Source organism: Lepidochelys kempii, chromosome 1 (genome assembly GCF_965140285.1).
Source record: "Lepidochelys kempii isolate rLepKem1 chromosome 1, rLepKem1.hap1, whole genome shotgun sequence".
Lineage (NCBI taxonomy): Eukaryota > Metazoa > Chordata > Testudines > Cheloniidae > Lepidochelys > Lepidochelys kempii.
Window position 1 is genome coordinate 251441982 of NC_136380.1, and position 12866 is coordinate 251454847.

The 12866-nt window shown below is 45.4% G+C and overlaps 1 protein-coding gene across 2 annotated transcripts in view; it reads left to right on the top strand.

Annotated features, from left to right (window-relative positions):
- The first annotated feature begins 1224 nt into the window (after nucleotides 1-1224).
- Nucleotides 1225-12866, top strand: part of DRAM1 (DNA damage regulated autophagy modulator 1) — a 38182-nt gene continuing 26540 nt past the window's right edge. The window contains exons 1-2 of one of the 2 annotated variants that reach the window (XM_073323189.2): nucleotides 1225-1923; nucleotides 11811-11878. In XM_073323189.2, coding sequence (XP_073179290.1) covers nucleotides 1793-1923; nucleotides 11811-11878 — 199 coding nt within the window. In that variant the 5' untranslated portion in view covers nucleotides 1225-1792. Of the gene's footprint in view, nucleotides 1924-1963; nucleotides 2022-11810; nucleotides 11879-12866 lie in introns of those variants that run through there. The other variant, XM_073323199.2, reaches the window with a different exon arrangement.

Consider the following 12866-nt stretch of genomic DNA (forward strand, 5'->3'; position numbering starts at 1 on the left):
GAACTGGAATTAATTTGCAAACTGGATACAATTAATTTAGGCTTGAATAGAGACAGGGAGTGGATGGGTCATTACACAAAGTAAAACTATTTCCCCATGTTTATTCCCCCACCCACCGTTCCTCAGACGTTCTTGTCAACTGCTGGAAATGGCCCACCTTGATTATCACTACAAAAGGTCCCGTCCCCCCACTGCTACTAGCTCACCTTAAGTGATCACTCTCATTACAGTGTGTATGGTAACACCCATTGTTTCATGTTCTCTATGTATATAAATCTCCCCACTGTATTTTCCACTGAATGCATCCGATGAAGTGAGCTGTAGCTCACGAAAGCTTAGGCTCAAATAAATTTGTTAGTCTCTAAAGTGCCACAAGTCCTCCTTTTCTTTTTACAGATACAGATGAACACCGCTTACTCTGAAACAACTCTTAAATAGAGACCTGTTGGCTCCCTGCAGCCAGTTGGGCAGCTGGCCAAACAGGTGATTCTGCTGCAGCCCAGCTGGCTCATTACCCAGCCTGAGCTAGCTAGCCTTAGGCTCAGCTGAGGGAACGCTTACTTAACCCAGCCAGGGTGCTACAGCAACTGGCCTGTTGTTAGATGGTGTGGCTACTCTCCATCATGACAGGCTAACAGAAGGGAAATAACTGGAGACTAGATCACTCAAGTTAATTCTATAACAAGATTGTACCATAAAGCTGAAAGGCAGATGGGAGGGAAGACATCTAAGGTGTTTCTCTCTCTTCCCCTCTCTTTTTATGTAAAATAAATGTTACCATTTGGATGTGTCCCAAAGAATCATCTCGCTACTCTCCTCATCTCCTTATACCAGCTCTGTTCTCAGTGGGGCGATAACGGTGGTTAGAGATAGGGGCAGTTAGCAAGTCTGCTTCAAAAATGCTAAAACTAACTTTGCGGCAGCCAGTCGGAGAGTCAGGGCTTGCTGGGGCGTTCACGCCAGCCAACCCTGAATTCCTCCGTGCAGGAAACAAAAAGGGGAAGCGAGGAGCAGCAATATCCACGTGAAGGGCAGAAACGAAAGCGAAAGGGGACCTTCCCCTCGCGCGCGGTCACGGTGAAGCGCTGCGAACAACTCCACGGGAGAAGTCTCTGTGTGAACTTGGGGGCGGGGGACGCAAGCACTAGCTGCTTTACACTATTACCCAATAAATCATAAGAGAGAGAGAGAGAAAGACCCACGTCAGGAGGGGGTGGAGAGAGACAATTCCTTGAATGGGCTTACTTTTCGAATGTGCCAGGGGCCAAAGGGGGACTAGACAGCTAAGCCTGGCTGTGAGACTGACTAGACCCGTGTGCCTGCGTGTGAGAGGGGACAGTGCGGGGAGAGACGCGGGGTGTCCGTGGGGGGAGGCAGCCCTGTGTGTGTCGCGCCTGTGAAGAGAACTAGCCCCGTGGAGGGGAAGACCTGTGCGCGGGAGAGAAGGGACTAGCCCCGTGTGCGTGTAAGGGGACGGGGCCAGCCCTGCGTGGGGAGGAAGAGCGAAGAAGCCCCGAGAGCGAGAGAAGGGGAACAGCCCAGGGTGTGTGTGTGTGGCGGGGACAGACCGTGCAGTTCTGGCGGGGCAGGGAGACCCTCTCTCGGGGTGTCTCTGGAGAGCGGGGAGCTGGCAGCCGGTCGTGGCTCCTCCGCTGAGCCTTGTCCCATCCGCTTTGTGACTTCACTGGCTCCGTAACAAAGCCCGCTCCTCCACCCCGCCCGGCCGCTCCCGCTGCCCGGCGCCTCCAGTGCCCGGCCGGGGTGGGCTGCGGCCGCGGGCCCCCGGGGCAGGATGCTGTGCTTCATGCCGGGCGTGGCCTTCATCCCCGCGCTGCTCGTCTGCTGGTCCTCGGCCGCCTTCATCATCTCCTATATGATCGCCGTGCTAGGCGGGCACGTGGAGCCGCTTGTCCCCTACATCAGGTGGGAGCCCCCTGCCCTGCTCGCTGGAGGGGCGGGGCAGAGGCCGGGGCTTGCCCCCGGGTTGCAGAGCCGCAGGGCTCCGAGGTAGCAGCCCTCGGGTAAGGGGCAGCGAAAATGGGGGCTGGGATCTGGGGGATCAGGAGCTGGGAGCTGGGGCGTAATATTGGAGGCTGCCAGGAGACCGGAGGGCTGGAGTGGGGGGAAACCGGTGGAGGCTGCAGCCCAGGTGGCTGGGGAGAGCAGGCTGCAGCCAGGTGGGCGGAGGGCTGGAGTGGGGAGAAGCAGTTGAGCCCGCAGCCCAGGTGGCTGGGGAAAGGGGGAGGGTGCAGCGGGGGGAAGGGGCTGAGGTTTTAGAAGCTGGCGGGGTGGGGGCAGGGAAGGCCACTGCGCTGACACCTCAACGGAAAGGAGAAGAATCCTGCTCTTCCTGCCGAGGAGAGAGAGGCAGGGAAGTTGGTCTCGTCCTAGAGCAGAGGCTGGTCCCCGGGGTGGCTGCTTGCCCCCAGCGGGAGGAAGGAACCACGTATTGCAGCAGGGCCCCACCTGGCAGTTCTCCATAGCATAGAGTAGAGCCCTCTGGACGCGGGGGAGGCAGGACCGCTCTCCTTATACCAGTCATGCTTCTCGCGAGTCCTGCTTCCTTCATGACTGCAGAGTACAGGGGTTAAACAAGCCTCCCCTAGGCCCAAGCCCCTGCAGTGTCCTACTTATCCTGGTAAAACTCTTTCGGGTATTGGGAGTTTTGCCTGTGCCATGATAGCACTATTTGGACCCAAAGAGCAACAACGTGGTTCAAGGATCTAGAGAGAGTCTGACCTTATTTAAGAGCTGGTGTCCTGCAGTATTTATAGTCTGTGTAGAGAGCCCAGAATCTGATATTTTCATGGCTGGGTCTTTTAGAGGATGTCTTTTAAATGTCATCTTTGTTTATGTGTTGGGTTACTGAACCAAGACTGAAGCAATTTTTATGGCAATGTTTGTTTCTCTCTTTTCCTGATAACTTAGCATTCTTATAATTAAACTAGATGGGGGATAAAAGTCATTACTGTACATCAGAAAGGGATGGGAGGGCATGTGTGTGAAATGCCTTAAAATATTATATTTTATTTTCTACTTTCAATATTCAAGTACAGTTAAGTAAAATACAATTACTCATAGTTTTGACTTTATTCATATTTAATATCTGAATATTTTGGAGAATAATTATTTTGATTTAGTTCCTAGAAGGTTAAAAGTGACTGGCAAAGGGGAGAAATGCATTTGTTCCCTTTTTTTCCTTTATGGTGTGTAAATAGAATCTAAAAGGCAGTGTGGGGCAGTAGGGGTTGTATAGTTTTTCCCCCTCCCCTGCTTGTGTTTTTTTTATATATATTTCAAATCCTGTTTAGGCTGGAAGACTATGGCCCCAATCCTGAAAATACTTATGTACCTTTGTGGACATGAGTAGTTTCATGAGACTACTGTAAACACATAAAGTTACTCACATGTGTAAGAGTTTGCTAGTTTGGGGCCATGGTGAAAACTGGAGAAGTGGTTGGTATAAATGATGACATCAAAAGACACAAGAAAGATGAAAAAGGAGGCATCCGGTGGCACCTTAAAGACTAACAGATTTATTTGGGCATAAGCTTTTGTGGGTAAAAAGCCCACTTCTTCAGATGCATGGAGTGAAAATTACAGATACAGGTGATTTATTTGGGCATAAGCTACCCACGAAAGCGTATGCCCAAATAAATCTATTAGTCTTTAAGGTGCCATTGGACTCCTCGTTGTTTTGGTGGATACAGACTAACACTGTTACCCCTCTGATACAAGAAAGATGACTCATTAAGGGCCTTGGGCTTGAACTTAAAAGATATTTAGGTGCCTAAAGATGCAGATCGGCACCTAGCAGGATTTTCCAAGGCTCCTAACCTCATGGGAGTTAGGTGTCTAGGTATTTTTGAAAATGCCACTGCATACCTATCTGCATCTTTAGATGCCTATACAGTATACCTTTAAAAGTCTTGCCCCCCATCCAAAGCCCACTGAAGTCAATAGAGAGCTTCTCATGGACTTGGATTTCAGTGGTCTTTAGATCAGGTCCCATTGGCTTATGTTCATGAGAAAGTTGTATCGCTTTACCTATACCTGTATTGTTAAAGTGGTACAACACCGAGGTGTGGACACACTTATGTTGGTATAAAGGTGTTTACAATGGTATAGCTATTCCCATATGGGAAGAAGAATAATTATCCAGGTCTAAATCACCTTTTTACAAATATAACTGTGTTCACACTAGGGCTTTTACAGGCATAACTGTTTGGGTAAAAGAAACCCCACATCACTAACTAAAATAGTTATACCAGTAAAACTTTTAAGCGTAGACCAGAGCTAAGTGACTGTTGCTTCTTATAACAAACACAATCATGTAACTGTTTACCTTGTTCTTCCCACTCTTCTCCCTGATTCATCAGTTTTTCTCCATTTATTGTCTTAATATATGGGCCCTGCTCCTGTAAATATTTGCATGCTTATCTTTAATTGTTTCTGTGCTTAAATGTTTGTAGGATTAGGCTCTAAGAGTGTAAACTCTTTGGGACAGAGACTTGGGTATTTTAAATTACATGTATGTATGTACCCTGCATAGCACAATTGGGGCCCTGATCGGAGCCTCTAGAGCAGGGGTCAGCAACCTTTCAGAAGTGGTGTGCCAAATCTTCATTTATTCACTTTAATTTACGGTTTTGCATGCCAGTAATACATTTTAATGTTTTTTAGAAGGTCTCTCTCTATAAGTCTATACATACGACAATAGTTATATAATATAAAGTAAACAAGGTTTTCGAAATGTTTAAGAAGCGTCATTTAAAATTAAATTAAAATGCTGATCTTATGCTGCTGGCCCGCTCAGCCCATTGCCAGCCTGGGGTTCCGTTCACCTAGGCTGGCAGCATGCTGAGTGGGGCCTGCGGCCGGGACCCTGGCTGGCAAGGGGCCGGCAGCCAGAACCCCAGACCGGCAGCAGGCTGAGCGGAGCTGGCGGCTGGGACCCCAGACTGGCAGCAGGCTGAGCTGCTCAGCCCGCTGCCGCTCAGCCCGCTGCCCGTCTGGGGTTCCGTCTGCTGGGTCCTGCCAGCCAGGGTCCTGGCTGCCAGCCCTGCTCAGCCCACTGCCGGTCTGGGATCCTGACCCTGCTCACATAGAGTGGTTACTTACCTTCTTCCTGGTTCTAGCCCATTCTCGTCCTCTCTCTGCACTGAGCTGAGGGTGGGAGTGCACTGAGCACAGGGCTGGGGGTGAAGGAGCAAGCTAAGGGTTGGAGTGCAGGGTCTGGCCAGGAGCTAGAATGAGGGAGTGGGCTCAGGGTTGGGGCAAGAGGTTTGGGTGTGGAGTGCTTACCTGGGCAGCTCCCATTTCGTGCGAGGGGTGGGGATGGGAATGTGGGGCATGCAAGAGTTAGGACATGGGGTGTGAGGGGGCTGGGTATGTGTGGGGGGTGCAGGAGTCAGGGCTGGGGTGTGTTGGGGGTGCAGGGGTCAGGGGAGAGGGCTAGGTGTGTGTGAGGGGGTTGCAGGGCTCAGGGCAGAGGGCTGGGTGTGTGTGGGGTGCAGGGATGAGGGCTGGGGTGTGTGTGAGCAGGGTGCAGGGCTCAGGGCAGGGGGCTGGGGTGTGTGTGAGCGGGGTGCAGGGATCAGGGCAGGGAGCTGGGGTGTGTGTGAGCGGGGTGCAGGGATCAGGGCAGGGGGCTGGGGTGTGTGTGAGCAGGGTGCAGGGATCAGGGCGGAGGGCTGGGGTGTGTGTGAGCGGGGTGCAGGGATCAGGGCGGAGGGCTGGGGTGTGTGTGAGCGGGGTGCAGGGATCAGGGTGGAGGGCTGGGGTGTGTGTGAGGGGGTGCAGGGATCAGGGCAGGGGGCTGGGGGATGTGTGAGCGGGGTGCAGGGATCAGGGTGGAGGGCTGGGGTGTGTGTGAGGGGGTGCAGGGATCAGGGCAGGGGGCTGGGTGTGTGTGAGGGGGTGCAGGGATCAGGGCAGAGGAATGGGTGTGTATGAGGGGGTGCAGGGCTCAGGGCAGGGGGCTGGGAGTGTGGGCTGGGGTCATGGGGGTGCTCCTAGCCCCCTGCCCAGAGTGGCTCATGGCAGGGGGCTGGAGGGGATATGCCCTGATTCCACCCCCCTTCCCCAAGGCCTCGTCCCCACCTCTTCTCCGCCTCCTCCCCAGAACAGCTCCTCTTCTCCCCCTCCCACACAAGGGCCATCAGCTGATCGGTGGCAGGGAGGGAGAGGAGGAGGGGCAGGAACGCAGCATGCTGGGGGAAGAAGCGGGGGAGGGGGGAGCTTGCCTGCCCTGCAGCAGCAGCCGGCAGGACCAAGCTTCTTCATCCTGCGGGGCGGGAGAAGAGCGGGGCGGGCAGGATTTTTAATGGCATGCTGCTGCCTGCCGGGGTACCAGCCTGGGTTCAGCAGCGGGCTGAGTGGGGCCAGCGACTGGGACCTGGCAGGCAGCAGCGTGCCATTAAAAACGGGCTCGCCTGCCGACCCCTGCTCTAGAGGCAACTGCAATTCAAATAATACATAATACTAATTAAGAGGGGAAGAGATATTTATTCCATTTAAAACAACATTGTGTATTTATTTACACCTATTTAACTTCAATGGCATTCTGAGTCCAGGAAGCCTTTGGCCTTGCAAACGCAAAAATTGTACTGCTGTAACTATATACTCCTGGGGCCATTCTGCACCAAAAAAATAAAAGTTCTGTGCCAAGAAGTTAAAAATTCTGCAAATTTTATTTGTTAAAATAACACTACATAATCATGACAGTTTCAATTATTTTGGTAATTTATTTCAAAATACCTGTCAGCAAGTATGTCTGTAACAATACAGACACACACACACATTCCCCCCCGGAGTAGAGTGTTAAAGAAACCCCTTTGACAACCTAGTTCCTGTTTCTCTGCCCCCTTTCCCCCCGCCCTCCGAGCCCATCCGGGGGGCAGACACCCACAACCCCTCCTCCCCAGAGCCCACCTGTGGGGCCCCCCAGCCAATACACCCAAAACCCTGCTCCCCAGAGTTCAACCATGGGGTGACCTCAACCCAGATCCCACACCCTCTTTGCCCCCAGAGCCCAGCTGCAAATAACCCAGCTCTGCCGCATCCAGTTGTCCCTAGTGGCGGCTAGCAGCACTGCAGCCCATTTCTGTGGGGGGAAAGGAAATTCTGCATGCACAACATTAATTTCTGCAAAATTCTACATTGCAGAGTGGTGCAGAATTCCCCCAGGAGTAAACTATACCAGTAGAGCTAAAGCAGTACAATCCCCCTAGTGTGGACACAGTATTACTGGTGTAAAGGTGTTTATTCTAGTATAGCTCTTCCCCCTCCCCCCAATGGAAGGGAAATAAGATACACCAATTTAAACTTAAACCACTTTTACAGTGGTATAACTGTATCCACAATGGGCATTGTGCTGGTATAACTTTTGGTTTTTAAAAAAAAAATCACACTCCTAACTGACATAGTTATATCAGTATAAGAAGTGTATGGAGATTAGGCCTAAGTTATAGATTCAACGCCTTTACCCTTCAGTGAAGGTGTTAAGGTCTCACATTAAATATCCTTCTATCTTCCAGGAGATCCTTCAATAAAACTAGGAAAGACAGGACTTTATAATCTTGATATGTCTAAGATTTTGAATAAATACATACTCAGGAAACCCCTTCAGAAAATTTGCCCTGTCAGTTCAGAGCATCATAGAATTGCATTGGTGGAACAGGACATGCAGCAAAATTTGGCATACAATCTTTTAATAGTTATGAACTCAACTGATTTTGATAGATGACTGATTCAGCGTTCTGTGCTCTTCAGGATGATATTGTGATTCTTGCTAAACAGCTGTAACACATTGTTACACTGTTTAGTACTTGCTTCATTCCTTTAGTTTAATAACTAGCTTAATCAGGGGATTTAGCCATAAGTTAGCATAATTAAAGTGAAAGGGGAAGAATGTTGCAAGATATTTCAATTGTGCAATATGCCAGTCTTGGCTTATTTACTGGATATTAAAAAATGAACTAGTTCTCTTGAAAGGGGAGTTCCAGTTAGACAAAGCAAGATATTAACAGGTTTGATTCAAGTTTTCAGTTATAATCATTTTTATTTCATAAATACCCAATATATGTCCACTCATAGCTATTTCAGTTGTATTTCTTTATGATGTAACAGATATGTTAAGACATAGGCCTTGTCTACACTGGCCAGGACACCTATGTTAATATCTTTCTAGCAAACTGCTTAAACACAGTCGGTAGGAAACTGCTAACAGGACTTCACAGTCTATCATATATAGAACCTAAAATGGGGAGTGGATGTAGGATGGGTGGTGAGTCCTTTTCTTTATGCTGCTCAGAATCTAAACTGATCTTTACAAAAAAGCTTGAAGTCATTCAGTAGGATGTACTGGGTTGAATTTTCTGGCTCATTTTTAACTTGGTGGCTTAAATACTCAGTCAGACTCCTAAGGATATTTTCTGCAAGATGGTACTTTTTGGATCAATGAATGTCATAGTATGGAAGTATATCATGCCAATTCCTTGTGATGATAAATGTTGGGATTTCATTTTGAAGCAGAAGAATTTGACTTTATAGTAGGCATATAAGGTATTTTCTGACAGTGAGTGTAAATATTTTGGATCTTAAATATTCGTTCCCTTTCACCTCCATACACTTCAAAATAATATTTGATTCAGCAGAGTTCTGAGTGGAAATCTTAAACATTAATATTATAATTTCTCGCTAATTCCCTCATTTTATCCACAGTGGGTTACCTTTACCTGTACGTTATTGTAAATTAAATTAATAGCAGGTTTTGTTTCATCTGCGCTATATACTTTTTTCCATTTAAAAATTTCTATATGATGAATGTAATTTCATTTTAAATCTTTCTCAACTATAGGCTAAAGCAAATTATTTGTGTAAAATATCTACAATAGTGATCCTGAAAACATCAGTTATGCATTTTAAGGTTTCATTTCATGTTAGTTTTATTCTGTATGGTGAAAAGTATAGAATTTAACATGATTTTGTCCCTGAAAATCCAGTACTGTACCTTATGGTTACATTGTAGATGTGCCTATGATATTGTGGTATGAAAAAACAATCCTTTTTAAATACTGTACATATTTGAGTATATACAGCACTGAGTTTGCTTGAAACTGTAGAACTCTATAAAATTTAATTTAAGACAGCTTTAATTCAATAATGAGTGGAGCTCAGTACAATCTAAAATTATTTGGACTGCTCTTAAAATGTGAAGTGTTCCCAGAATTTCAAATTACTGCGTACTTCACGTGTGCAGATTCCATTCCTTTCTCACCTGAAGCTCTTCAAAGGCTTTGAAGTAACCACGGTTCAGTACTTGGCTTGCATAGAGCAGTTTCTAATTTGCAGAAGTACTTCAGAATTGTCTGAAGTGGCTCACTTTGGAAGTAAGTTTTCTGCCGTTTTTATAAAACTACTCCAGGCTCATGAGGAAAATATCAAAAATTCAAGGTTAAAAAGGCCTTGATAATTAAAGCAAAGATTGCAAATACACCTACACTATTAAATGTGAAATTAAGGCAACTTTATTGTTTTTACCAGGTTCACTGTCAGGTAAGGAATGTGTGATTATTAAAAAGTATGTGCTGTAGCAAGTCTTTGACTTGAACGAGCATAATAACTAGAAGATAAGATGAATAGAAAATCTTAACATTGTCCTGAGAGGCTGTACAAACTCTAAGATACTGATTAAATGCTGAAGTCTCCCAAGCTATTGCTCTCTGAACCCTATTAGAATTTTTATCCATATGTGCTGGGAGTCAGTATGGATGTTTTCAGTATTCATTACAACAACTTCACAAAGAAAAGGACTCACATCACTATCTTCAATGTATCCATCTAGTTTCTTGCCATTCTTGACCAGCTAGCCTAATTTTCAAGGAAGTGATAGACAGACTATGCACATCAATCATTTGGGGGCAGAGGGAGATTGTGATTCTCCGATTTAATTTTGAAGGTCTATTTCCAGTCTTCCTACTTGAAGTAAACAAGATGGCCAAACTTTTTTTAAAAACGGCCACTGACTTGGGGTGCCTTGGCTTTTTAGGATGCCTGATTTGAGGGAGTGGTGTTGAGCACCCACAATTTCAGTTGAAGTCAATGGGAACTTCAGATGCTCAGTACTTATGAAAATTAAACCAAGTTGGGCAGTCAAAAACTTGAAGCAGCCAAGTCAGTGGCCATTTTTGAAAATTTGGTTGTAAATAAATGGAAGTGGCAGAATAGAGGGAATCTAAGTACAATTCAATATTCTATATTAGTTTTCTGGGCGTTTGACACCTTTTCTTTCTATCACAATAAAATAAGGAATTGTTTGTCACATCAGTGGTTACAAGAATGAAGGCTTCTCAAAATTACTGAGTAGGTGAATTGGTGGCTCCTTTCAAGAAGATAACCAGTAAGAAAAGTGGAAGGAGAGCAGGGAGTACACATCACTTAAGTGAACTGCTTGTTCAATGCCTCCTCCCACCCCACTGTCCTGCTGGTAATAGCTTATCTAAAGTGATCATCAAGTTGGGCCATTTCCAGCACAAATCCAGGTTTTCTCACCCTCCCCCACCCCACACACACAAACTCACTCTCCTGCTGGTAATAGCCCATCCAAAGTGACAACTCTCTTCACAATGTGCATGATAATTGTTCAATGTGCAATATCAGCAAGGATCATTACGGTGTATATTGTTTAGTGTACTATAATTATATGTATACTGTAAAATCTACATTTATTTATTCCTGGAATTTTAGCAAGAACCTTGACATTTTTGCCATTAAATGACAACCATATTGCTGCAGGGGTGCTGGAACAATTTTTATAGTCGGGGTTCTGAGAGCCATTGAACCAAACTGTGAACCATGTGTATGATGGAAACCACTTCAAGCCAGGGACTGTGGCACACACGCCTAGTTCCAGCACCCATGTATTCCTGAAGAGAAGACTTGTGTGGATATAGCAGAAACTACCTTACTAAAGTGCCTCTAATAAAATTGTTTTACTAAACACAATAGCAAGCTAAGGAGGGAAAATTGCAGAGCTTATGTTTTGAACCAGTTGCAGGTTTGAATGTTAACAGTGTGCTGTAGTCTTGATTCTCCTTTCACTTTACAGCAGTTTTACATTCATATAATATCACTGATTTCAGTGGAGTTAGTCCTGATTTTTACTATGTAAATGAAAGGAGAATTGGGGCCCTTCAGTTCTATCATTTTAATGTAGCTGCTCCGTCCTTTTATCGTCAAAGGCAGAGCCACACATGTAGGGAGAGCAGGATACTGAGGACTGGGGTGTGAATCAGAGTACAACTCTGCCCTTTGATAGCAGAACCATCTGTAGGATCCAACAGTCCAACACAGAACCATATGTTCCCACAAGCCTGCATACTGTCGATTGACGTCTTAACTACAGTACTAGCTTAGCTGGCAATTGACATATAAAATGGCATTGACAGTGCCATCCTCCGTAAAGTTCACCAATGTCCTTCTAATTAGCTTCTAATTAGCTGTTCATAGATACCTTTTGTGTAACTCCAGGTCATCACAGGTCTGTATGAGTGATGAATTGCGGGAGGGATATAGCCCAGAGACTGTGTTCTATTGTAAGATAACAGTTTTTTCACCCAAAAATAAACATTCAGTTCGACCAGTAAAGCCTTAGACAGGCAACAGAGGACATTATATTTCCTTGTTTAAATGTCTGTCTTCTTAAAATAAAACTACATACAAATGACATTTCTTTTAGGGAATTGTATAATTGAGGACTTGAATCTTACAAGCTTCATGAACTAACTTTTTTGTTCTTCTTGTTTTAGTGACACAGGAACAAAACCTCCAGAAAGTGGCATATTTGGGTTTATGATTAATATTTCAGCATTTTTAGGTATGTATGGGTATTTGGTCTGAGCATATTAAGGGCCAAATTCTGTCTGAATATCAGAGAATTTGGATCTAGAAGTAGGATGAGTGCTGGTTGTCCCTATTCCAGTCCCCACAAAATACTGCAGAGAGCCTACTCCAGAACACTATAGAGGGAACTGCAGAGTGCCACTTTGGGGTCAGTGAGTGTATGGTATGGATCAATTCTCTGGTCTACTAAGACCACTTAATCAGTGCAAAGTGGCCTTAAAGCAGCTAGAAATGACCAGTGGAAGAAAACTGTCGGCTGATATAAATCTGGTTGCACCAGTTGCTCCCCACCACAACCCATAGTATAAGGGAAAGGAGGGGCCAGGGTGGGTGTGGAACCAGGAGAGGTGTGGTAGAACAGTGGTGTGGGCTCAGCTATGCCTGGTCTTCCACTGGCATAAGGTTCCTTAACAGGTTGGATAAAAATCAGTGATTTTGATTTTTTTTAAAATATCTGATTTTTAAAAATTTAAATTAAATATAGGTTTAGTTAAAAAAAATAAATCTATTCAAAATAACATTTGAAATTGACAACCTATGTTGAGGCCTAAACTTACTATAATCTATTAAAATAATTTAAATTAAATACAAAAAGGAAATTAAGCTGCATATTTGCTGTTTCAAAGAAAGTGAAATAACTGAAATGGTTGAAGTCACTGGCTAAGCACCTGGAACCAGAATTTGTTGATACGCTATACCAGCTTTTGATAGCAGTAGCCTCTTCTGCAGGTGCAGAGAAAATATTTTCATCATTTCAGTGTATTCAACTAGTTCAGTTCAATGACTAGTTCATTCAAAAGGGAGTTGAAAAAGCAGGAGAGCTTTTTATCCTCTTCCAATTTATGAATAAAAACAGGTGTGAGAGAATGAGCTCTACTAGTTCTAAAATCTTGAAGGACATGGTGAACAGAAACATTCAATTCACGAACTGCAGGCAATACTTCCTTTAATAAATAAGTTAG